The sequence below is a fragment of the Salvelinus alpinus genome, chromosome 3 (genome assembly GCF_045679555.1).
Source record: "Salvelinus alpinus chromosome 3, SLU_Salpinus.1, whole genome shotgun sequence".
In the NCBI taxonomy this organism is placed as follows: domain Eukaryota; kingdom Metazoa; phylum Chordata; class Actinopteri; order Salmoniformes; family Salmonidae; genus Salvelinus; species Salvelinus alpinus.
This window is the reverse complement of record NC_092088.1, coordinates 80,488,776-80,513,029: the sequence shown is the minus strand read 5'-3', so window position 1 is coordinate 80,513,029 and position 24,254 is coordinate 80,488,776. Positions and strand designations below refer to the sequence as shown.

Genomic DNA, 24,254 nt, shown 5'->3' with positions numbered 1-24,254 from the left:
GTGCCTGATGTTTGCATATTGTACGTTGTGTGGAAAATGTCCAAATCAAAGACAGTGTTTTTGTAAAGATGAAATGTGAAGTTAGTTGTCTAAATTGGATCTGAGTAAATCCAGACCTTGCCTTGTAACTTGCCTCGTAACTGCCCTGAAGGCGGAAATGCCCATTTCTGACCCGAGGGTATAAAACGTGAGTTAAGAATTAACATATCAGACTAAGTGACCCTGAGCTGCAGCCAAGGTCTGAGTGGTCAGTAAACCCAAAACGCAACACGAGGTTGAAGAAGACAAAGGAACCTTTTAACAACCTATGCTTCAGACGAGTAGCTGTATCTAAAGGGGGTGAATTCAAGCAGGACCACCCGGTCACCGCTCTCAAAGGAATTGTGTGTCTACACTGTTTCCCTTCCCACGCTGGAACCATCCACACGGCTGATTAGCCCTCTTCCGAAAACACCTTTTCAGAGCAAGGGTGAGGAAACAGACCACTAAGAGAAAGGACACTGACATCGTGAGGAGAAACCGAGAGTTACACCCGGTAACCGAACACGGACCGTCATCAGAGAAGTCGGAATCTGGTCCACGCAGAGACACCCCATCAACACGTAATTACATCATTATATTCTGACCCATAAGAGCGGCAGTTCGGGCAAGGTTAAGGTTAAAATAAGCATAGCTGACAAATGCACGCAAGTGTGTTTTTCTCTCATGCACTCTCTCTTTTGAAATCCCCATTTTGTTTAACACGTGTCATATTGTGTTGGCCCGCTAGGGACCTGTTTTATCGTACTAAGTTCTAATCAATAGCCTAGACTGTGTGTTTGTGTATCTTATATTATCATTTTAGCTTGTTAGTAAATAAATAATCAACTCAATTGGTGTGGTACAGACTTATTTGGTGAGACTCGGGTTTGTGCAGATTCACGAATTATGCGACGTTCAGAATGAGACTGTAGAGGAAATTGATTGTAAAATCGATATTCTGATATTCTTTGGGAAATAGAAACTCAATAAAACCAAACTTTCCCATGGTGCCCCAGGCTAATGAGTTAATAACTACCTGATTAATTTATAAACCGTTAATCATTCAATGAGCAGCAGTCGTCACGACAATATATACAGTCACAGAGGAATTTAGAACATGCTGCAGTCACGTCAGATTACTATGACAACAGTCGCAACAACAAAGTCGAAGTTGAATGTCTCTTGCTCCTTGCTGGGTAAAGCAATGGCTGTATGAAAGGCTGTTTGAAAGGGGGTCCAATAAACATTGCCCAATTGTTTTTTACAGGCAACATACCATGAATCCTATGAGCAGTATTTGATAATCCTCTCTGCATTTGAAAGGCAAATGAAGTGGGCCTGATGGCACTCTGGATAAGAACTTATTTCCAGTGAAACCAGCACCTCTTCCTCCTAGTGTTTTAGGTCATACCATCTTGTTATCACTACTACAACCAGACATGTCTAGTATGACTCGATGTGTAACGATGTTGTATAGATTGAGTCAGATCGTTGTTTCTAGTCATTTGCGATCCCAATCTATTTTGTTCTGTGTTAATGAAAGAAAATAATTTTTCGAGATTAATTTATGCCAGGGGTCTCCAACAGGTCAATCGCGAGCTCACAGGCCAGCTATGAGTAGCCTCCCAAACAATTCAGAAAGTGCTTGCATTTGTCACGTGTTCCACCGCAAACTGTCATAAACAAATCTCACAAGTATCAGACACCTCAAGCTCCCGGCTAATATCCAATCAAATCCACATTGACATTATCCCACCCCTGGTTAGCCACAATTGGCTTGAAAAGCCAAACGCAAGGAAATATCTGCCATTTAATTTCCAGCAATATTGCCTCTGTCTGTGTGGTGCGCGCATTTATCGATCATTCACTTTGTTTAGCCAGTTGGCTTGTTTTTCACAGCCAGAGGCTTTTCCCACCCAAGACCTGTTTTTTCCAAAGTGGAATAGTTCCTTTAGACATCACAAGGACTGAAGATAAGAATCTAAAGCTAATACCGCTTTGAAAGAAAGGGCGATTTGTGTTCCTCTGCATTTACCGGGTCAGTAAATGTCTTTGTTTGGTGTTCACTTTTTATTTTTTATTTTACATTTAACTAGGCAAGTCAGTTAAGAACAAATTCTTATTTTCAATGACGGCCTAGGAACAGTAGGTTAACTGCCTTGTTCAGTGGCAGAACGACAGATTTTTACCTTGTCAGCTCGGGGATTCGATCTTGCAACCTTTCGGTTACTAGTCCAACGCTCTAACCACTAGGCTACCTCCTGCCGCTTTGGACCACAACGTTTGAAAAGATTGGTTTTATGGTTGCTAAACTATTTTCACGGGACAGAGATTTTTATTGTGATGTGAGAAATTCTAATAATGTCATTGGTCTTAAAAAAGTGACAGGGGACAAGTAACAACTCAACACAGGTGTCTTTATCAGGGTCTTGAACAGAAGTAAACTCCTCTATTCACTGGGGTGATAAAAACACATTACTGTGCTCAGCAAAAGGAATGGTCATGGCCAGTGGCTACCAAGGAAGTAATTACATTGTAATGATGTCTGTACTTAGCAAGACGACACAGCCACACTATTTTCCCATTGAAATAGCACCCCAGTATTAGCACATCAGATGAATAAGGGTCGAATTGGATACAGTCTAGTGCAGTTCATTCCAATACCTAAAGGACCATTAGCTCTATCCTGCTTAGTAGGGCCAAATGCCTTACCGCTACAGTGTCAGCAGATCCATTTCCAGTAAGACCTAGCACTCCAGTATCAGTGCTGCATGTCTCACTGTTCTACTCTGCACTCTTCCTGTCTATCCTTTAGATCCTGTGTGGCAGGGAGATCCCTCGCTGGGTGAACCGGCTGGCCTACTTCAGCTCTTGTGTGCCCTTCCTGCAGAGCTGCCTGCCCATGGAGTGGCTGACCCCGGCTGCCCTGCAGTCCAGCATCAGCCAGGAGCTCCAGGCAGAGCTGGAGGAGGCAGAGGATGCCTCCGCCTCCATAAACTCCATGCCTTCCCTCGCCTCTCCTTCCCCCTCCGGGCCCAGGGTTCCCCGACATCATCCCCGCTGACAGGACCAGCCCTGTGTGCAACATCGCCTTCAATGACAGGCTCTAGCAGGGCCCCTCCTACTGTACACCACTCTGCCAATAGACAGGAACCTCAACCTACCTATCTACCGCCCATGCCTACTGTGCTCCTGATGAGACTTGCCATCCATCAGCTGCATTGAAGCCCCTCCTACACTGACTTGACTGGCAGACTTGGGGTGAAGGCTACTGCCTCGGAGTACTGTTGTGTTTTTACACATAGTAGAACAACATTCAGATCATGTTTTGTGGCATTTCTTGATTTTCAAGGCCTTTATTTTCTATACTCAGGACTCTGAAAAATACTTTGAATATTGTTATTTTTTCACTAATAGCTTCTTTTGCTTTTTCTAACACTTTAGTCATCACCGAGTGCATTTGTAATCCTCTCTTTAAATAGAGCTTTTGTTTACAACATGTTTGTGGGTGAGTGTTTTACAACCACCTGGGCCACACTTTTCTTACGACACACACAGCTGATGTCTACACCCGTGGCAGCCGTGCCTGAAGATTTTTACTGTACCTGCTCGTTGAGCTCTGCACTGTTTCTCTATAGTTTACCTGTTTCTGTCTTTGTCAAGCAGCGGACTCCTTAACCTAGAATAACTAACACCGTTTTAGAGTCTTCTGTGTAACTGACAAGATTTGTATCCCGTTTTAAAGTTATTAAAGAAAAATATATGTTATAGATCTGATTATTGTTTTGATGAGTTATGAACTAAAAATGTTTTCCCTATTCAACATGGTGCTTATGTCAGTATAGTATAATTAAGCAATAAGGCAGGAGGAGGTGTGGTATATGGCCAATATACCACGGCTAAGGACTGTTCTTATCCACGACGCAATGATGCGGAGTGCCTGGATACAGCCCTTAGCCGTGGTATATTGGCCATATACCATAACCCCCCGAGGTGCCTTATTGTTATTATAAACGTTTTACCAACGTAGTAATTAAAGCAGTAAAAATAAACGTTTTGTCATACCCGTGGTATAGTTCTGATATACCACGGCTGTCAGCCAATCAGCATTCAGGGCTCGAACCACCCAGTTTATAATGGCCATTATACATTGGGTGGTTTTAGCCCCGAGTGCTGATTGGCTGACAGCCATGGTATATATACAACACCCGCTCGAGCCTTATTGCTTAATTATACCACGGCTAATGGCTGTTCTTAGGGAAGATGCGAAGGTGCCTTATTGCTGTTTTACCAACATATGGTTGGTAAAATAGCATTTTTTACCAACATATGTTTACCAACAAATAGAACAGTAAACAAGTCATTTTTTCATCATACCCGTGGAATATCGTCTAATATACACATGGCTGAAATGCTGTTACTACCGATCAGTATCCAGGACCCAAACTACCCAGTTTATAATTATAATAGCCAAGTTGTCTCCACACAGCTCCAGCTTATTGGTATGCAGACTCCATTCTCCTCCATCTGGGCTGCTGCTGTTGTCCTTGACTGTAATAACATTTCTGTGACACAAATCTGATTTCCTCCATTGTTTGGGATTGCACTTGGCACGTACCACTGGCTATTGATTAACACTCAACTTTTATTAACATGAGTCCTTTCCTGTTGAAGTAGCAGTTGTTGCCCAAACAGGATATTTTCCCAACTATGAAGTCTCTAAGCTGAATAATGTTAGCAGAGAGACACTGTAGGTTTCCCACCATTCATAACTAAAAAGCTAGATTCAAGCTTACTGTACTTTCTTTCAAGATAAATGTTCTGTGAAACTGACCCACCCACTCAGGATGTGCTGCCTCAATGGGGATCTTCTGGTCAGAGGTAGACGTGCTGGAAAGAGGAGCTGTCCTTCATCGTAAATCAAAAGCAGTAGAGCTAACATCTCAATTGAATCATTAATATTTTGAAGCTAGCTATGTAATCCTGTTAGCCAGAATGTTTTGCCATTTGGAGTGAGGTAGCTCCGCTTGTCAGACCACCAGGTCTTGTTGCCGGCAGTGTCAACAGTGTTCTCATATCCGTGTTGAACTCTCATCACCAGCCAAGGCACCAGAGGATCAAGTCCCCTAGAACTACTCTGCGGTGATGACGTGAGTGACACTGGCGATATACTGTATCTGTCATATGATGGCTGTTTTCACTGGAAGTCATGTCTGTCTGTTACACCTCTGAGGTGTGAGGACCCTTGGTGGCGTAGTGAACACATTGCCCTGGGGAGCATATATACAGGGAGTAGAAAGGGAGGGAGGGAGTAGAAAATAACATGGCTATATATAGGGAGTACCAGTACCAAGTCAATGTGCAGAGGTACACGAGTAATTGAGGTAGCTATCTATGTACTGTACATATAGGCAGGGGTAATACAGGAGTAATAAAGGCCCAGTATACTAATTTTGTGGAAAAATATTTATATGTTTTTTATATTTTTATTCTGATTTCATCAGCGGGTGCTGCAGCACCCTCAGCAACCTTACTTCCCGTGTCTATGAGTGTAAGTATTAGAGGTCGACCGATTAATCGGAATGGCCGATTAATCGGGGCCGATTTCAAGTTTTCATAACAATCGGAAATCGGTATTTTTGGGCGCCGATTTGCCGATTTTTATTTTATTTATTTTTTTACACCTTTATTTAATCTTTATTTAACTAGGCAATTCAGTTAAGAACACATTCTTATTTTCAATGACGGCCTAGGAACGACAGATTTTTAACCTTGTCACCTCGGGGGATTCAATCTTGCATTGATTACATTGCACTCCACGAGGAGCCTGCCTGTTAGCGAATGTAGTAAGCTAAGGTAAGTTGCTAGCTAGCATTAAACTTATCTTATAAAAAACAATCAATCAATGACTGTCATTGCTCCAATGTGTACTTAACCATAAACATCAATGCCTTTCTTAAAATCAATACACAAGTATATATTTTTAAACCTGCATATTTAGCTAAAAGAAATCCAGGTTAGCAGGCAATATTAACCAGGTGAAATTGTGTCATTTCTCTTGCGTTCATTGCACGCAGAGTCAGGGTATATGCAACAGTTTGGGCCGCCTGGCTCTGCGAACTAATTTGCCAGAACTTTACGTAATTATGACAACATTGAAGGTTGTGCAATGTAACAGGAATATTTAGACTCATGGATGCCACCCGTTAGATAAAATACGGAACGGAATAAACGTTTTGTTTTCGAGGTGATAGTTTCCTGATTAGTCAAAGGTATATGGTTTAGAGAGAAATAGTCGACGCGTTATAATTCCTGTAATAACTTGCGGCTGAATTTGAAAGGGGTTCCTTCGTTATTTTACCGTTCATGTCTTCCATAGAGAATATCTTGATCTACTTCAAATAATTTTTTTAATCTTCGCTTATATTTAGCCAATATTGATCAGAGTTACCTTGTCCTATGGATATCTACACAGTTATAAAATTGGCACGGTGATGTAAGCCTACACGAAACACAGACCTTATTTTAAGTGAATCTAAAAATATCCTATGGAATAAATGAAGGAACCGCTTTTCAGATTTTGCTAGGTGTCATGGGAATTATGACTCGCACTTTGGTTGTCAATTCTTACCATGCCCATTATTAAAATAGGATTTCCTCCATATAGAAATTTAAGTTTTTGTTTTCAACATTCATCACAGGTAACTTAAACTCTATTTTTATTCACACAGTTGAGAGTATTTGTTTTCTAAGCAGACTCTTCAGTATCATTGTCACTTCAGAGCTGTGTGTGTATTTATGTATTATATTAAGTTAAAATAAAAGTGTTTATTGTTCATTCAGTATTGTTGCAATTGTCATTATTACAAAAATGTGTGTGTGTATGATATATATATATTTTTTTTTTAAATTATAAATCGGACGATTCATCGGTATCGGCTTTTTTTGTCCTCCAATAATCGGTATCGGCATTGAAAAATCATAATCGGTCGACCTCTAGTAAGTATGTGTGTGTGAGTGTGTAGAATCCTGTGTGTGAGTGGGTAGAGTCAAGTCCAGTGTGAATGGGAAGAGTCAAGTCCAGTGTGAGTGGGTGGAGCCCAGTGTGAGTGGGTGGAGCCCAGTGTGAGTGGGTAGAGCCCAGTGTGAGTGGGTAGAGCCCAGTGTGAGTGGGTAGAGCCCAGTGTGAGTGGGTAGAGCCCAGTGTGAGTGGGTAGAGCCCAGTGTGAGTGGGTAGAGCCCAGTGTGAGTGGGTAGAGTCCAGTGTGAGTGGGTAGAGTCCAGTGTGAGTGGGTAGAGCCCAGTGTGAGTGGGTAGAGCCCAGTGTGAGTGGGTAGAGCCCAGTGTGAGTGGGTAGAGTCCAGTGTGAGTGGGTATTGTGCGCGTGACGGTAGAGTCCAGTGTGCGCGTGACGGTATAGTCCAGTGTGCGCGTGACGGTATAGTCCAGTGTGCGCGTGAGTGGGTAGAGTCCAGTGTGCGCGTGACGGTAGAGTCCAGTGTGCGCGTGACGGTAGAGTCCAGTGTGCGCGTGACGGTAGAGTCCAGTGTGCGCGTGAGTGGGTAGAGTCCAGTGTGTGTTTGTCTGTGTGAGTGGGTAGAGTCCTGTGTGTGTTTGTCTGTGTGTGTATGTGTGAGTGGGTAGAGTCCAGTGTGCGCGTGAGTGGGTAGAGTCCAGTGTGCGCGTGAGTGGGTAGAGTCCAGTGTGCGCGTGAGTGGGTAGAGTCCAGTGTGCGCGTGAGTGGGTAGAGTCCTGTCTGTGTGTGTATGTGTGAGTGGGTAGAGTCGTGTGAGTGGGTAGAGTCCAGCGTGCGTGTGAGTGGGTAGAGTCCAGCGTGCGTGTGAGTGGGTAGAGTCCAGCGTGCGTGTGAGTGGGTAGAGTCCAGCGTGCGTGTGAGTGGGTAGAGTCCAGCGTGCGTGTGAGTGGGTAGAGTCCAGCGTGCGTGTGAGTGGGTAGAGTCCAGCGTGCGTGTGAGTGGGTAGAGTCCAGTGTGCGTGAGTGTGAGAGAGAGAGTCCAGCGTGCGTGTGAGTGGGTAGAGTCCAGCGTGCGTGTGAGTGGGTAGAGTCCAGTGTGCGTGAGTGTGAGAGAGAGAGTCCAGCGTGCGTGTGAGTGGGTAGAGTCCAGTGTGCATGTCAAGTCAAATCAAATTTTATTTTCCACATACACATGGTTAGCAGATGTTAATGCGAGTGTAGCGAAATGCTTGTGCTTCTAGTTCCGACAATGCAGTAATATCCAACGAGTAATCTAACCTAACAATTTCACAACAACTACCTTATACACACAAGTGTAAAGGAATGAATAAGAATATGTACATTAAAAAAAAACACACCCCAAAATTATATAGGAATATATATGAGTGATGGTATAGAGTACAGTATATACATATGAGATGAGTAATGTAGGGTATGTGAACATTATATGAAGTGGCATTGTTTAAAATGGCTAGTGATACATTACATCAAGATGGCAAGATGCAGTAGATGGTATAGAGTACAGTATATACATATGAGATGAGTAATGCAGGGTATGTAAACATTATATGAAGTGGCATTGTTTAAAGTGGCTAGTTGTCACGGCTCTTGTCGGAATGCATGGACCAAAACGCAGCGTGGTAAGTGTTCATTGTGTTTTATTGATCAAAAATCACTCAAACAAAATAACAAAGAGGAAAAAACAGTTCTGTCAGGTGCAGACACTAAACAGAAAATTACTACCCACAAAACCCAAATGAAAAAGGACAACTTATATATGATCCCCAATCAGAGACAACGATAGACAGCTGCCTCTGATTGGGAACCACACCAACATAGAAACAAAGAAGCTAGAATGCCCACCCTAGTCACACCCTGGCCTAACCAAAATAGAGAATAAAAACCTCTCTGGCCAGGGCGTGACACATTTATTACATACATTTTTCCAGTGGCTGGAGTTGAGTCAGTATGTTGGCAGCAGCCACTCAATGTTAGTGATGGCAGTTTAACAGTCTGATGGCCTTGAGATAGAAGCTGTTTTTCAGTCTCTCGGTCCCTGCTTTAATGCACCTGTACTGACCTCGCCTTCTGGATGATAACGGGGTGAACAGGCAGTGGCTCGGGTGGTTGTTGTTGTCCTTGATGATCTTTTAGGCCTTCCTGTGACATCGGGTGGTGTAGGTGTCCTGGAGGGCAGGTAGTTTGCCCCCGGTGATGCGTTCTGCAGACCTCACTACCCTCTGGAGAGCCTTACGGTTGTGGGCGAAGCAGTTGCCGTACCAGGCGGTGATACAGCCTGACAGGATGCTCTCGATTGTGCATCTGTAAAAGTTTGTGAGTGTTTTTGTGACAAGCCGAATTTCTTCAGCCTCCTGAGGTTGAAGAGGCGCTGTTGCGCCTTCTTCACCACGCTGTCTGTGTGGGTGGACCATTTCAGTTTGTCCGTGATGTGTACGCCAAGGAACTTAAAACTTTCTACCCTCTCCACTACTGTCCCGTCGATGTGGATAGGGGGGTGCTCCCTCTGCTGTTTCCTGAAGTCCACGATCATCTCCTTTGTTTTGTTGAGTGTGAGGTTATTTTCCTGACACCACACTCCGAGGGCCCTCACCTCCTCCCTGTAGGCCGTCTCGTCGTTGTTGGTAATCAAGCCTACCACTGTAGTGTCGTCCGCAAACTTGATGATTGAGTTGGATGCGTGCATGGCCACGCAGTCGTGAGTGAACAGGGAGTACAGGAGAGGGCTGAGAACACACCCTTGTGGGGCTCTAGTGTTGAGGATCAGCGGGGTGGAGATGTTGTTACCTACCCTCACCACCTGGGGGTGGCCCGTCAGGAAGTCTAGGACGCAGTTGCACAGGGCGGGGTCGAGACCCAGAGTCTCGAGCTTGATGATGAGTTTGGAGGTTACTATGGTGTTAAATGCTGAGCTGTAGTCGATGAACAGCATTCTCACATAGGTATTCCTCTTGTCCAGATGGGTTAGGGCAGTGTGATTGCGTCGTCTGTGGACCTATTGGGGCGGTAAGCAAATAGGAGTGGGTCTAGGGTGTCAGGTAGGGTGGAGGTGATATGGTCCTTGACTAGTCTCTCAAAGCACTTCATGATGACGGAAGTGAGTGCTACGGGGCGTTAGTCATTTAGCTCAGTTACCATAGCTTTTTTGGGAACAGGAACAATGGTGGCACTCTTGAAGCATGTGGGGACAACAGACTGGGATAAGGTTTGATTGAATATGTCCGTAAACACACCAGCCAGCTGGTCTGCGCATGCTCTGAGGACCCGGCTGGGGATGCCGTCTGGGCCTGCAGCCTTGCGAGGGTTGACACGTTTAAATGTTTTGCTCACGTCGGCTGCAGTGAAGGAGAGCCCGCAGGTTTTGGTAGCGGGCCGTGTCAGTGGCACTGTGTTGTCCTCAAAGCGAGCAAAGAAGTTGTTTAGTCTGTCTGGGAGCAAGACATCCTGATCCGCGACGGGGCTGGTTTTCCTTTTATAGTCCGTGATTGACTGTAGACCCTGCCATATACCTCTCGTGTCTGAGCCATTAAATTGTGACTCTACTTTGTCTCTATACTGACGCTTAGCTTGTTTGATTGCCTTGCGGAGGGAATAGCTACACTGTTTGTATTCGGTCATGTTTCCGGTCACCTTGCCCTGATTTCGTCTACCTTGTTGTCAAGAGACTGGACATTTGCTAGTAGTATGCTCGGGAGTGGTGCGCGATGTGCCCGTCTACGGAGCCTGACCAGAAGACCGCTCTGTCTGCCCCTTCTGTGACGCCATTGTTTTGGGTCGCCAGCTGGGATCCGATCCATTGTCCTGGGTGGTGGGCAAAACAGAGGATCCGCTTCGGGAAAGTCGTATTCCTGGTCTTAATGTTGGTGAGTTGACGTTGCTCTTATATCCAATAGTTCCTCATGACTGTATGTAATAAAACCTAAGATTACCTGGGGTACCAATGTTAGAAATAACACATCAAAAAACAAAATACTGCATAGTTTCCTGGGAACACGAAGCGAGGCGGCCATCTCTGTCGGCGCCGGAAGAAAAAAAAGAGAGTGGGTAGAATCCTGTGAGAGAGTGGGTAGAATCCTGTGAGAGAGTGGGTAGGGTCCTGTGAGAGAGTGGCTAGAGTCCTGTGTGTGTGTGTGTGTGTGTGTGTGTGTGTGTGTGTGTGTGTGTGTGTGTGTGTGTGTGTGTGTGTGTGAGCAGAATCCTGTGTGTATGCGAGTGGGGAGAGTCCAGTGTGTGTGGTGTGTGAGAGAGAGACCAGTGTGTGACTGGGTACAGTCGTGTGTGTGTGTGGATAGAGTCCTATATGAGTGGGTAGAGTCCAGTGTGTGTGAGAGAGTGGGTAGAGTCCAGTTTGTGTGAGTGTGTGTGAAAGGGTAGAGTCCAGTGTGTGAGTGGGTAGAGTCCAGTTTGTGTGAGTGTGTGTGAAAGGGTAGAGTCCAGTGTGTGAGTGGGTAGATTCCTGTGTTTGTGTGTGTGAGTAGGTAGAGTCCAGTGTGTGTGTGACTGGCTAGAGTCCAGTGTGTGTGTGACTGGCTAGAGTCCAGTGTGTGTGTGACTGGCTAGAGTCCAGTGTGTGTGTGACTGGCTAGAGTCCAGTGTGTGTGTGACTGGCTAGAGTCCAGTGTGTGTGTGACTGGCTAGAGTCCAGTGTGTGTGTGACTGGCTAGAGTCCAGTGTGTGTGTGACTGGCTAGAGTCCAGTGTGTGTGTGACTGGCTAGAGTCCAGTGTGTGTGTGACTGGCTAGAGTCCAGTGTGTGTGTGACTGGCTAGAGTCCAGTGTGTGTGTGACTGGCTTGAGTCCAGTGTGTGTGTGACTGGCTAGTGTGTGTGTGACTGGCTAGAGTCCAGTGTGTGTGTGACTGGCTAGAGTCCAGTGTGTGTGTGACTGGCTAGAGTCCAGTGTGTGTGTGACTGGCTAGAGTCCAGTGTGTGTGTGACTGGCTAGAGTCCAGTGTGTGTGTGAGTGGGTAGATTCCTGTGTTTGTGTGTGTGTTTGAGTAGGTAGAGTCCAGTGTGATTGGCTAGAGTCCCGTGTGTGTGAATGGCTAGAGTCCCGTGTGTGTGAATGGCTAGAGTCCAGTGTGTGTGAGTGGCTAGAGTCCCGTGTGTGTGAGTGGCTAGAGTCCCGTGTGTGTGAGTGGCTAGAGTCCCGTGTGTGTGAGTGGCTAGAGTCCCGTGTGTGTGAGTGGCTAGAGTCCCGTGTGTGTGAGTGGCTAGAGTCCCGTGTGAGTGAGTGGCTAGAGTCCCGTGTGAGTGAGTGGCTAGAGTCCCGTGTGAGTGAGTGGCTAGAGTCCCGTGTGAGTGAGTGGCTAGAGTCCCGTGTGAGTGAGTGGCTAGAGTCCCGTGTGAGTGAGTGGCTAGAGTCCCGTGTGTGTGTGAGTGAGTGGCTAGAGTCCCGTGTGTGTGTGAGTGAGTGGCTAGAGTCCCGTGTGTGTGTGAGTGAGTGGCTAGAGTCCCGTGTGTGTGTGAGTGAGTGGCTAGAGTCCCGTGTGTGTGTGAGTGAGTGGCTAGAGTCCCGTGTGTGTGTGAGTGAGTGGCTAGAGTCCCGTGTGTGTGTGAGTGAGTGGCTAGAGTCCCGTGTGTGTGTGAGTGAGTGGCTAGAGTCCCGTGTGTGTGTGAGTGGCTAGAGTCCCGTGTGTGCGAGTGGTTAGAGTCCCGTGTGTGCGAGTGGCTAGAGTCCCGTGTGTGCGAGTGGCTAGAGTCCCGTGCGAGTGGCTAGAGTCCCGTGTGTGTGCGAGTGGCTAGAGTCCAGTGTGTGTGCGAGTGGCTAGAGTCCAGTGTGTGTGCGAGTGGCTAGAGTCCCGTGTGTGTGCGAGTGGCTAGAGTCCCGTGTGTGTGCGAGTGGCTAGAGTCCCGTGTGTGTGTGAGTGGCTAGAGTCCCGTGTGTGCGAGTGGCTAGAGTCCCGTGTGTGCGAGTGGCTAGAGTCCCATGTGTGCGTGAGTGGCTAGAGTCCAGTGTGTGCGTGAGTGGCTAGAGTCCAGTGTGTGTGTGTGAGTGGCTAGAGTCCAGTGTGTGAGTGGGTAGATTCCTGTGTTTGTGTGCGTGTGTGTGAGTAGGTAGTCCAGTGTGTGTGTGAGTGGGTAGAGTCCAGTGTGTGAGTGGGTAGAGTCCAGTGTGTGTGTGTGTGTGTGTGTGTGTGTGTGTGATTGGGTAGAGTCCAGTGTGTGTGTGTGTGTGTGTGTGTGTGTGTGTGTGTGTGATTGGGTAGAGTCCAGTGTGTGTGTGTGTGTGTGTGTGTGTGTGTGTGTGTGTGTGTGTGTGTGTGTGTGTGTGTGTGAGTAGGTAGATTCCAGTTTGTGTGAGTGGGTAGAGTCCAGTGTGTGTGAGTAGGTAGAGTCCAGTGTGTGTGAGTAGGTAGAGTCCAGTGTGATTGGCTAGAGTCCAGTGTGTGTGTGTGAGTGAGTAGGTAGAGTCCAGTGTGTGTGTGTGAGTGGGTAGAGTCCAGTGTGAGTGGCTAGAGTCCAGTGTGTGTGTGAGTGGCTAGAGTCCAGTGTGTGTGTGAGTGGCTAGAGTCCAGTGTGTGTGTGAGTGGCTAGAGTCCAGTGTGTGTGTGAGTGGCTAGAGTCCAGTGTGTGTGTGAGTGGCTAGAGTCCAGTGTGTGTGAGTGGCTAGAGTCTAGTGTGTGTGAGTGGCTAGAGTCCCGTGTGTGTGTGTGAGTGGCTAGAGTCCAGTGTGTGAGTGGGTAGATTCCTGTGTTTGTGGCTAGAGTCCCGTGTGTGTGAGTGGCTAGAGTCCCGTGTGTGTGAGTGGCTAGAGTCCCGTGTGTGTGAGTGGCTAGAGTCCCGTGTGAGTGAGTGGCTAGAGTCCCGTGTGAGTGAGTGGCTAGAGTCCCGTGTGAGTGAGTGGCTAGAGTCCCGTGTGAGTGAGTGGCTAGAGTCCCGTGTGAGTGAGTGGCTAGAGTCCCGTGTGTGTGTGAGTGAGTGGCTAGAGTCCCGTGTGTGTGTGAGTGAGTGGCTAGAGTCCCGTGTGTGTGTGAGTGAGTGGCTAGAGTCCCGTGTGTGTGTGAGTGAGTGGCTAGAGTCCCGTGTGTGTGTGAGTGAGTGGCTAGAGTCCCGTGTGTGTGTGAGTGAGTGGCTAGAGTCCCGTGTGTGTGTGAGTGAGTGGCTAGAGTCCCGTGTGTGTGTGAGTGAGTGGCTAGAGTCCCGTGTGTGTGTGAGTGAGTGGCTAGAGTCCCGTGTGTGTGTGAGTGAGTGGCTAGAGTCCCGTGTGTGTGTGAGTGAGTGGCTAGAGTCCCGTGTGTGCGAGTGGCTAGAGTCCCGTGTGTGCGAGTGGCTAGAGTCCCGTGCGAGTGGCTAGAGTCCCGTGTGTGTGCAAGTGGCTAGAGTCCAGTGTGTGTGCGAGTGGCTAGAGTCCAGTGTGTGTGCGAGTGGCTAGAGTCCCGTGTGTGTGCGAGTGGCTAGAGTCCCGTGTGTGTGCGAGTGGCTAGAGTCCCGTGTGTGTGTGAGTGGCTAGAGTCCCGTGTGTGCGAGTGGCTAGAGTCCCGTGTGTGCGAGTGGCTAGAGTCCCGTGTGTGCGTGAGTGGCTAGAGTCCAGTGTGTGCGTGAGTGGCTAGAGTCCAGTGTGTGTGTGTGAGTGGCTAGAGTCCAGTGTGTGAGTGGGTAGATTCCTGTGTTTGTGTGCGTGTGTGTGAGTAGGTAGTCCAGTGTGTGTGTGAGTGGGTAGAGTCCAGTGTGTGAGTGGGTAGAGTCCAGTGTGTGTGTGTGTGTGTGTGTGTGTGTGTGTGTGATTGGGTAGAGTCCAGTGTGTGTGTGTGTGTGTGTGTGTGTGTGTGTGTTGGGTAGAGTCCAGTGTGTGTGTGTGTGTGTGTGTGTGTGTGTGTGTGTGTGTGTGTGTGTGTGTGTGTGTGTGTGTGTGTGTGTGTGTGTGTGTGAGTAGGTAGATTCCAGTTTGTGTGAGTGGGTAGAGTCCAGTGTGTGTGAGTAGGTAGAGTCCAGTGTGTGTGAGTAGGTAGAGTCCAGTGTGATTGGCTAGAGTCCAGTGTGTGTGTGTGAGTGAGTAGGTAGAGTCCAGTGTGTGTGTGTGAGTGGGTAGAGTCCAGTGTGAGTGGCTAGAGTCCAGTGTGTGTGTGAGTGGCTAGAGTCCAGTGTGTGTGTGAGTGGCTAGAGTCCAGTGTGTGTGTGAGTGGCTAGAGTCCAGTGTGTGTGTGAGTGGCTAGAGTCCAGTGTGTGTGTGAGTGGCTAGAGTCCAGTGTGTGTGTGAGTGGCTAGAGTCCAGTGTGTGTGAGTGGCTAGAGTCTAGTGTGTGTGAGTGGCTAGAGTCCCGTGTGTGTGTGTGAGTGGCTAGAGTCCAGTGTGTGAGTGGGTAGATTCCTGTGTTTGTGGGTAGAGTCCAGTGTGTGTGTGTGTGAGTGGGTAGAGTCCAGTTTGTGAGTGGGTAGAGTCCAGTGTGTGTGTGTGATTGGGTAGAGTCCAGTGTGTGTGTGTGTGAGGGGGTAGAGTCAAGTGTGTGTGAGTGGGTGGATTCCAGTGTGTGAGTAGGTAGAGTCCAGTGTGATTGGCTAGAGTCCAGTGTGTGTGAGTGTGTAGAGTCCAGTGTGTGTGTGAGTGGGTAGAGTCCAGTGTGTGTGGGTAGAGTCCAGTGTGAGTGAGTGGCTAGAGTCTAGTGTGTGTGTCAGTGGCTAGAGTCCAGTGTGTGTGAGTGGCTAGAGTCCAGTGTGTGTGAGTGGCTAGAGTCCTATATGAGTGGGTAGAGTCCAGTGTGTGTGTGTGTGTGTGTGTGTTTGTGTGCGTGTGTGAGAGTGGGTAGAGTCCAGTGTGAGTGGGTAGAGTCCAGTGTGAGTGAGTGGCTAGAGTCTAGTGTGTGTGTCAGTGGCTAGAGTCCAGTGTGTGTGAGTGGCTAGAGTCCAGTGTGTGTGTGAGTGGCTAGAGTCCAGTGTGTGTGTGAGTGGCTAGAGTCCAGTGTGTGTGAGTGGCTAGAGTCCTATATGAGTGGGTAGAGTCCAGTGTGTGTGTGAGTGGCTAGAGTCCAGTGTGTGTGAGTGGCTAGAGTCCTATATGAGTGGGTAGAGTCCAGTGTGTGTGTGTGAGAGAGTGGGTAGAGTCCAGTTTGAGTGGGTAGAGTCCAGTGTGAGTGGCTAGAGTCCAGTGTGTGTGTGTGAGTGGGTAGAGTCCTGTGTGTGTGGGTAGAGTCCTGTGTGAGTGAGTGGGTAGAGGTCTATATGAGTGGGTAGAGGTCTATATGAGTGGGTAGAGGTCTATATGAGTGGGTAGAGGTCTATATGAGTGGGTAGAGGTCTATATGAGTGGGTAGAGGTCTATATGAGTGGATAGAGTCCTATATGAGTGGATAGAGTCCTATATGAGTGAGTGGGTAGAGTTGTGTGTGAGTGGGTAGAGTCCTGTGTGTGTGTGTGTGTGGGTAGAGTCCAGTTAGAGTTACAGTTAAAGTCAGAAGTTTTCATACACCTTAGCCAAATACATTTAAACTCAGTTTTTCACAATTCCTGACATTTAATCCTAGTAAGAATTCCCTGTTTTAGGTCAGTTAGGATCACCACTTTATTTTAAGAATGTGAAATGTCAGAATAATAGTAGTGGGAATGATTGATTTCAGCTTTTATTTCCCTTCATTCTTTTATTTTATGGTGGTTTTTGAGCAGTAGCTTCTTCTACATACACTCAATTAGTATTTGGTAGCATTGCCTTTAAATTGATTAACTTGGGTCAAACGTTTCGGGTAGTCTTCCACAAGATTCCCACAATAAGTTTTTCGGCCAATTCCTCCTGACAGAGCTGGTGTAACTGAGTCAGGTTTGTACGCCTCCTTGGTCACACGCTTTTTCAGATCTGACCACAAATTTCCTATAGCATTGAGGTCAGGGCTTTGTGATGACCACTCCAATACCTTGACTTTGTTGTTGTCCTTAAGCCATTTTGCCACAACTTTGCGACCAAGCTTTAACTTCTTATGGCTGCAGGGGCAGTATTGAGTAGCTTGGATGAAAGGTGCCCATAGTAAACTGCCTGCTCCTCAGTCCCAGTTGCTAATATATGCATATTATTATTGGTATTGGATAGAAAACACTCTGAAGTTTCTAAAACTGTTTGAATGATGTCTGTGAGTATAACAGAACTCATATGGCATGCAAAAACCTGAGAAAAAATCCAAACAGGAAGTGGGAATTCTGAGGTTGGTCGATTTTCAACCAATTCCCTATTGAATACACAGTGGGATATGGATGAGTTTGCACTTCCTACGGCTTCCACTAGATGTCAACAGTCCGTAGAACCTTGTCTGATGGCTCCACTGTGAAGTGGGGCCGAAGGAGACAGGAATTAGTCAAGTCTATCATGACCTGACCATGCTCTGACCATGCGCGTTCACATGAGAGGGAGCACTGTTCCATCGCACATCTGAAGTCAATGTAATTCTCCGGTTGGAACGTTACTGAAGATTTATGTTAAAAACATTCTAAAGATTGATTCAATACATCGTTTGACATGTTTCTAGTGACCGTTACGGAACTTTTTGACATTTCGTCTGCTTTTAGTGAACGCGCTTCTTGACTTTGGATTTGTTTACCAAACACGTAAACAAAATAGCTATTTGGACATAAATGATGGATATTACCGAACAAAACAAACATTTCTTGTAGAAGTGGGAGTCCTGGGAGTGCATTCCGACAAAGATCAGCAAAGGTAAGTGAAGATTTATAATGCTTTTTATGAGTTTTGTTGACTGCACAATTTGGCGGATAACTGTATGGCTTCCTTTTGTGGCTGAACGCTGTTCTCAGATTATTGAATACTGTGCTTTTGCCATAAAGCTTTTTGAAATCTGACACAGCGGTTGCATTAAGAACAAATGTATCTTTAATTCTATGTAAAACATGTATCTTTCATCAAAGTTTATGATGAGTATTTATGTTATTTGACGTGGCCCTCTGCAATTTCTCCGGATATTTTGGAGGCATTTCTGAACATGGCGCCAATGTAAACTGAGGTTTTTGGATATAAATATGAACTTTATCGAACAAAACATATATCTATTGTGTAACATAAAGTCCTATGAGTGTCATCTGATGAAGATCATCAAAGGTTAGTGATTAATTTTATCTCTATATCTGCTTTTTGTGACTCCTGTCTTTGGCTGGAAAAATGACTGTTTTTCTGTGATTTTGCGGTGACCTAACATAATCGTTTGTGGTGCTTTCGCTGTAAAGCATATTTGAAATCCGACACTTTGGTGGGATTAACAACAAGATTACCTTTAAAATGGTATAAAACACATGTATGTTTGAGGAATTTTAACTATGAGATTTCTGTTGTTTGAATTTGGCGGGATTGCAGCCATAAGAAGTTTTAACTTCCTGACTGATGTCTTGCGATGTTGCTTCAATATATCCACATCATTTTCCTCCTCATGAAGCCATCTATTTTGTTGAATTGCACCAGTCCCTCCTGCAGCAAAGCACCCCCACAACACGATGCTGCCACCCCCGTGGTTCACGGTTGGGATGGTGTTCTTAGGCTTGCAAGCCTCCCCCTTTTTCCTCCAAACATAACAATGGTCATTATGGCCAAACAGTTTTATTTTTGTTTCATCAGACCAGAGGACGTTTCTCCAAAAAGTACAATCTTTGTCCCCATGTGAAGTTGCAAACCGTAGTCTGGCGGTTTTGGAGCAGTGGCTTCCTCCTTGCTGAGCGGCCTTTCAGGTTATGTCGATATAGGACTCGTTTTACTATGGATATAGATACATTTGTACATGTTTCCCCCAGCATCTTCACAAGGTCCTTTGCTGTTGTTCTGGGATTGATTTGCTATTTTCGCACCAAAGTATGTTCATCTCTAGGAGACAGAACACGCCTCCTTCCTGAGCGGTAGGACGGCTGTGTGGTCCCATGGTGTTTATACTTGCGTACTATTGTTTGTACAGATGAACGTGGTACCTTCAGGCGTTTGGAAATTGCTCCCAAGGATGAACCAGACTTGTGGAGGTTTACAATTTTTTTTCTGAGGTCTTGGCTGATTTATTTAGATTTTCCCATGATGTCAAGCAAAGAGGCACTGAGTTTGAAGGTAGGCCTTGAAATATATCCACAGGTACACCTCCAATTGACTCAAATTATGTCAATTAGCTTATCAGAAGCTTCTAAAGCCATGACATAATTTTCTGGAATTTTCCAAGCTGTTTAAAGGCACAGTCAACTTAGTGTATGTAAACTTCTGACCCACTGGAATTGTGATACAGTGAAATAATCTATCTGTAAACAATTGTTGGAAAAATGACTTGTGTCATGCACAAAGTAGAAGTCCTAACCAACTTGCCAAAACTATAGTTTGTAAACAAGAAATTTGTGGAGTGGTTGAAAAACGAGTTTTAATGACTCCAACCTAAGTGCATGTAAACTTCTGACTTCAACAGTATACACACACCATTTCTTAAAGGAAAGAGGAATAAATACACAGTGAGCAATGACAGCTTTGCTATATACACGTGGGGTACCAGTACTGAGTCAATGATAGCTTTGCTATATACACGCGGGGTACCAGTACTGAGTCAATGATAGCTTTGCTATATACACGCGGGGTACCAGTACTGAGTCAATGATAGCTTTGCTATATACACGCGGGGTACCAGTACCGAGTCAATGATAGCCTGGCTATATACATGTGGGGTACCAGTACCTAGACAATGATAGCTTGGCTATATATGTTTTATTTTATGTAACCTTTATTTTAACGGGCTGCTAGTAGTGAGTCGATGTGCAGGGGTACGAGGTCATTGAGGTAGCTATGTACATATAGGTAGGGGTAAAGTGACTAGGCAACAGGATAGATAATTAACAGTAGCATTAGCGTATGTGATGAGTGTGAATGTGTGTGTGGTAATTGTATGTGTGTGTGGGTAGAGTCCAGTGTGTGTACAAAAATAGTTAGGGCAAAAAGGGTAAATACAGATAGTCCGGGTAGCTATATGGAGAGAACAGTCTATGACAATTTTTAGGGCCTTCCTCTTACCCCGCCTGGTATAGAGGTCCTGGATGGCAGGGAGTTCGACCCCAGTGGTGTACTGGGCCACACTCACCACCCTCTGTAGTGCCTTGTGGACAGATGCCTTGCAGTTGCCGTACCAAGTGGTGATGCAGCCAGTCAATACGCTCTCATTGGTGCAGCTGTAGAACATTTTGAGGATCGGAGGGTCCATGCTAAATCTTTTCAGCCTCCTGAGGGGGAAGAGGCGTTGTTGTGCCCTCTTCACGCCTGTGTTAGTGTGTGTAGACCATGTTAATTCCTTAGTGATGTGGACACCGAGGAACTTGAGATCTTGACCCGGTCCACTACAGACCCGTCCATGTGGATGAGAACAAGTGACTGGCAACAAGCCAGGGGCTGGTCCCAGCTTTATTTCACTACCTGGGGAGTAGGGACCCTTAGTGCAATACACTACACTACAATAGCAGTCTTCACACATCGGCATCAACAGAGGTAAAACAGTCAAACTCTTCATTGGATTATAAAGTATACTTCTTTAATCAATGTTTAGACTGGGTCAATTACTATAACAGGGATCGCTTTAATAATCCATATGTGCAGAAAGGACGGACCTTCATGACCTCGACCTGCAGGTCCTCATGGAGCATGGGGGTCACCCTCACTGCGTCCAGCATCTGACTCAACAGCTGCCTCTCCAGAGCCTCCGTCTCCAAGCTCACAAACCTGTCCTCAGACAGCATCTTCTACAGTCAAACCAGGAGGAGTGGGATGGAGACCAGTACAACATGGAGGAGAGAGACAAGACACAGGGAGAGAGTGGGACAATTCAATACACAGTCCAAAAATTATAATACTATGTAGAACATCAGAATCCAGGGCAACAAAGAATAATTCAAATCAAGACTCACTGAAGGTTAATGGGTTGCGTCTACAGCAGTAATGCTTGTAATTAACCTACATTTCCTCTTACACTGAACAAAAATATAAACGCAACATGTTGGTCCCATGTTTCATGAGCTGAAATAAAAGATCCCAGAAATGTTCTATACGCACAAAAAACTTCTCTCAAATTTTGTGCACACATTTGTTTACATACCTGTTAGTGAGCATTTCTCCTTTGTCAAGATAATCCATCCACCTGACAGGTGTGGCATATCAAAAAGCTGATTAAACAGCATGATCATTACACAGGTGCACTTTGTGCTGGGGACAATTGAAAATGTGCAGTTCTGTCACACAACGCCACAGATGTCTCAAGTTTTGAGAGAGCGTACAATAGGCATGCTGACTGCAGGAATGTCCAACCGAGCTGTTGCCAGATAATTGAATGTTCATTTCTCTACCATAAGCTGCCTCCAACGTTGTTTTAGAGAATTTGGCAGTACGTCCAACTGGCCTCACAACCGCAGACTACGTGTATGGCGTTGTGCGGGCAAGCGGTTTGCTGATGTCAATGTTGTGAACATAACCCCACTGCCACCATGGGGCAAGGGTATGGGCAGGCATAAGTATGGGAAACGAACACAATTACATTTTATTGAGGGCAATTTAAATGCACAGAGATACTGTGACGAGATCCTGAGGCCTATTTTGAGGACATTTTTTTTTAAAGGTATCTGTGACCAACAGATGCATATCTGTATTCCCTGTCATTTGAAATCCATAGATTAGGCCATAATGAATGTATTTCAATTGACTGATTATATGAACTGTAACTCAGTAAAATCTTTGAAATTGTTGCATCTATATTTTTGTTCAGTATAGAATGTAATGTACATTCACAAATGCATGGCTAGTCAAAGCAATGACCTTTTCCTGGTTCAACCACAGCTGCTGTTTTGTACAGGTCATTGTTGCTGCATGCATGGCTGCTGGACTGTACCTGCATTCCTGTGAGGGCAGTCTGGGCCAGCTTCCTGTTCTTGGACTCCAGTGCCAGCTGAAGAGGGCGAAGGCATCTTTCTCTGCAGAGACAAACATAGAATTAAGCTACAGAGAGAAAATAAAAAAACAAAATGGGTCAAAGTTTTCATATTTAAACTGGACAAGGTTGGTTTGATGGCAATCTGACAATGATTTCCTGTGGGGCTTTCCAGAAAGAGATTACAGCTAACATGTTCACATCCCATGAAAACAAATCAGGAGCAAAAGCAAGCATGATAGTTTCACCTACACCATGTTTCAGGGGACAGGCTATGAATATAATATTATACATAATGATATATTCACAACAGCCTACAACACGAGACATCTCATCTCGATCTGTCTGAAATCAAGGCCACAAATCCACAACACAACCCCTAGTATTAATGGCATTTTAAATCCTACGTGTTGGGAGAATTCTTGTTGCTGGATGCACTCAAAATGATATGGCTGATCTTCCTGCAATGTTTTTTGGGAAAAAACATTGCAGGAAGGAAGAAAGATTTCCTGAGAAGGAAGGAAAAACAGGAATTGAGGACGCCAGCCTTGCCCTTTTTAACCAACTTGAATGACATTTAGAAATGGCTACAGAGAGCGTGTTAAACAGAACGTGAAGTATTATAAGAAAGTTCTCTATAGTCCACAGTATCAATCTCATGCGTCATGCTGACCCTAACAACACTCCCCGTCTCATCGAATCAAAGTTTATTGGTCACATTTACAGGACAGGGGGTAAACGGTACAGTGAAATGCCTACACGAGCTCTCTTCAACAGTGCAATACACATTTATCAAAACAATTCACAATAAGTATCCTGCCATGTATAAAGGAACTTATTAGCATTCCATATCTAACTTCATCCCAACCTTTTCATTAGTCAACATTTTGAACATTAATATGACAAATTCAGCATTAACTATATAACTCTAACGAGAAAGAGTATGAGACTGTATTACTGGATGCACTTCAATTTATCATAACCACATAAAAACACCATTATCAGTCATCTACAATCCCAATGTATTTCCAAGTATGCACTAAGCCTATCTGAGAAGGTCCAACTCCATGGTTTACTGGTATCAGGGATGGAAATATATTTCCCTTTGAAGCTGCTCATGGCCTGTCATGGCTATACTGTGTCAATGTGAATATCTAATGTTGATGCAGTGTAGGAGTTGTGCAACCACTGGTCAGTGTGCAGGTCACTGAGCCTGAAAACCCACTGTATATCAATGTATTATTCATGCCTGAGGCTGAGACTAATCATACCTGCTGTTAACTATTCATGTGATTGATGTTAGGGAAGTAAGTTTCACCCATTGATTCAATGGCATGACAGTTTAAGATGAGTGTTTCAAAGAGGGCATAGTCAGATCATTGATAGAAGCTAACTGAGCTGACTGACTGAAGCAGGCTATTTGAATTAAAGGGATGAGGTTAAACCTAAAAAAAGAACTCAATGGGGTCCAGCAATTGGACTCTTATAAAAGTCATGTAATAGTCTACAACTGTCAGTCTAACATCACAGGACAAGGCAATGAAAAGGTCTACATAACCAGATAGCATTCCAAATAACAGGACAGCAGGCGGAATATGATTAAATGGAGACAGACTGAGGTGATGTATCACCAGCCTACAGATCCAGCCCCAACACCAACCTCCAGCTCCACATTCAACACCAACCTCCAGCTCCACATCTAACACCATCCTCCAGCTCCACATCTAACACCATCATCCAGCTCCACATCCAACACCAGCCTCCAGCTCCACATCCAACACCAGCCTCCAGCTCCACATCCAACACCAGCCTCCAGCTCCACATCCAACACCAGCTCCACATCCAACACCAGCCTCCACATCCAACACCAGCCTCCAGCTCCACATCCAACACCAGCCTCCAGCTCCACATCCAACACCAGCCTCCAGCTCCACATCCAACACCAGCCTCCAGCTCCACATCCAACACCAGCCTCCATGAGACCGCTCATTTAGCCGGAGGGAATAACTGATACCGCAGAGAAAGAGAGGCTAACTCAGTGTAGCGTGGATTAATTCAGTCCCAGCATGTGACAGCATGTTTTGCTGCCAGAAATGTCACTGAGGGAAGCAAAGGGAGGACATGCAGAGGTGTGGGTCTCTGCGGTTGCTGAGCTGGCAGAGAGGGAGGGAATTTGTGGGTCCTGGGCAGAGAATGTTTGGAGAATTCAACTGTGGAATAAGTCATTTGGAACACACTAACAATTGTCGAAACAAGAGCAAGAGTGAAAAAAGAAAACAGTAACTACTCATGTTAGAGGTTATTGGCAAAACTATAATACGCAGACTAAACCAACACAGACTAAATCATTAACTCTGGAATTTTATCAGCTTTGAAGAAAGG

General features: G+C 45.7%; 1 protein-coding gene and 1 long non-coding RNA gene across 3 annotated transcripts in view; one reads left to right on the top strand and one right to left on the bottom strand.

The window, feature by feature from the left end:
- Positions 1 to 3,791, top strand: part of LOC139571432 (deubiquitinase DESI2-like) — a 47,558-nt gene extending 43,767 nt beyond the window's left edge. For both annotated transcript variants that reach the window (XM_071394297.1, XM_071394296.1), the window contains exon 5: positions 2,837 to 3,791. In XM_071394297.1, the coding sequence (XP_071250398.1) occupies positions 2,837 to 3,085 (249 nt within the window). In that variant the 3' untranslated portion in view covers positions 3,086 to 3,791. The remainder of the gene's footprint in view (positions 1 to 2,836) is intronic.
- Positions 3,792 to 20,464: 16,673 nt separating this feature from the next.
- LOC139571440 (uncharacterized) lies at positions 20,465 to 21,929 on the bottom strand. Its single transcript, XR_011674296.1, has 2 exons — positions 21,834 to 21,929; positions 20,465 to 20,694 (listed from the first exon to the last, which is right to left on the bottom strand). It is a non-coding gene; the product is annotated as an uncharacterized lncRNA (long non-coding RNA).
- Between the last annotated feature and the right edge of the window lie 2,325 nt (positions 21,930 to 24,254).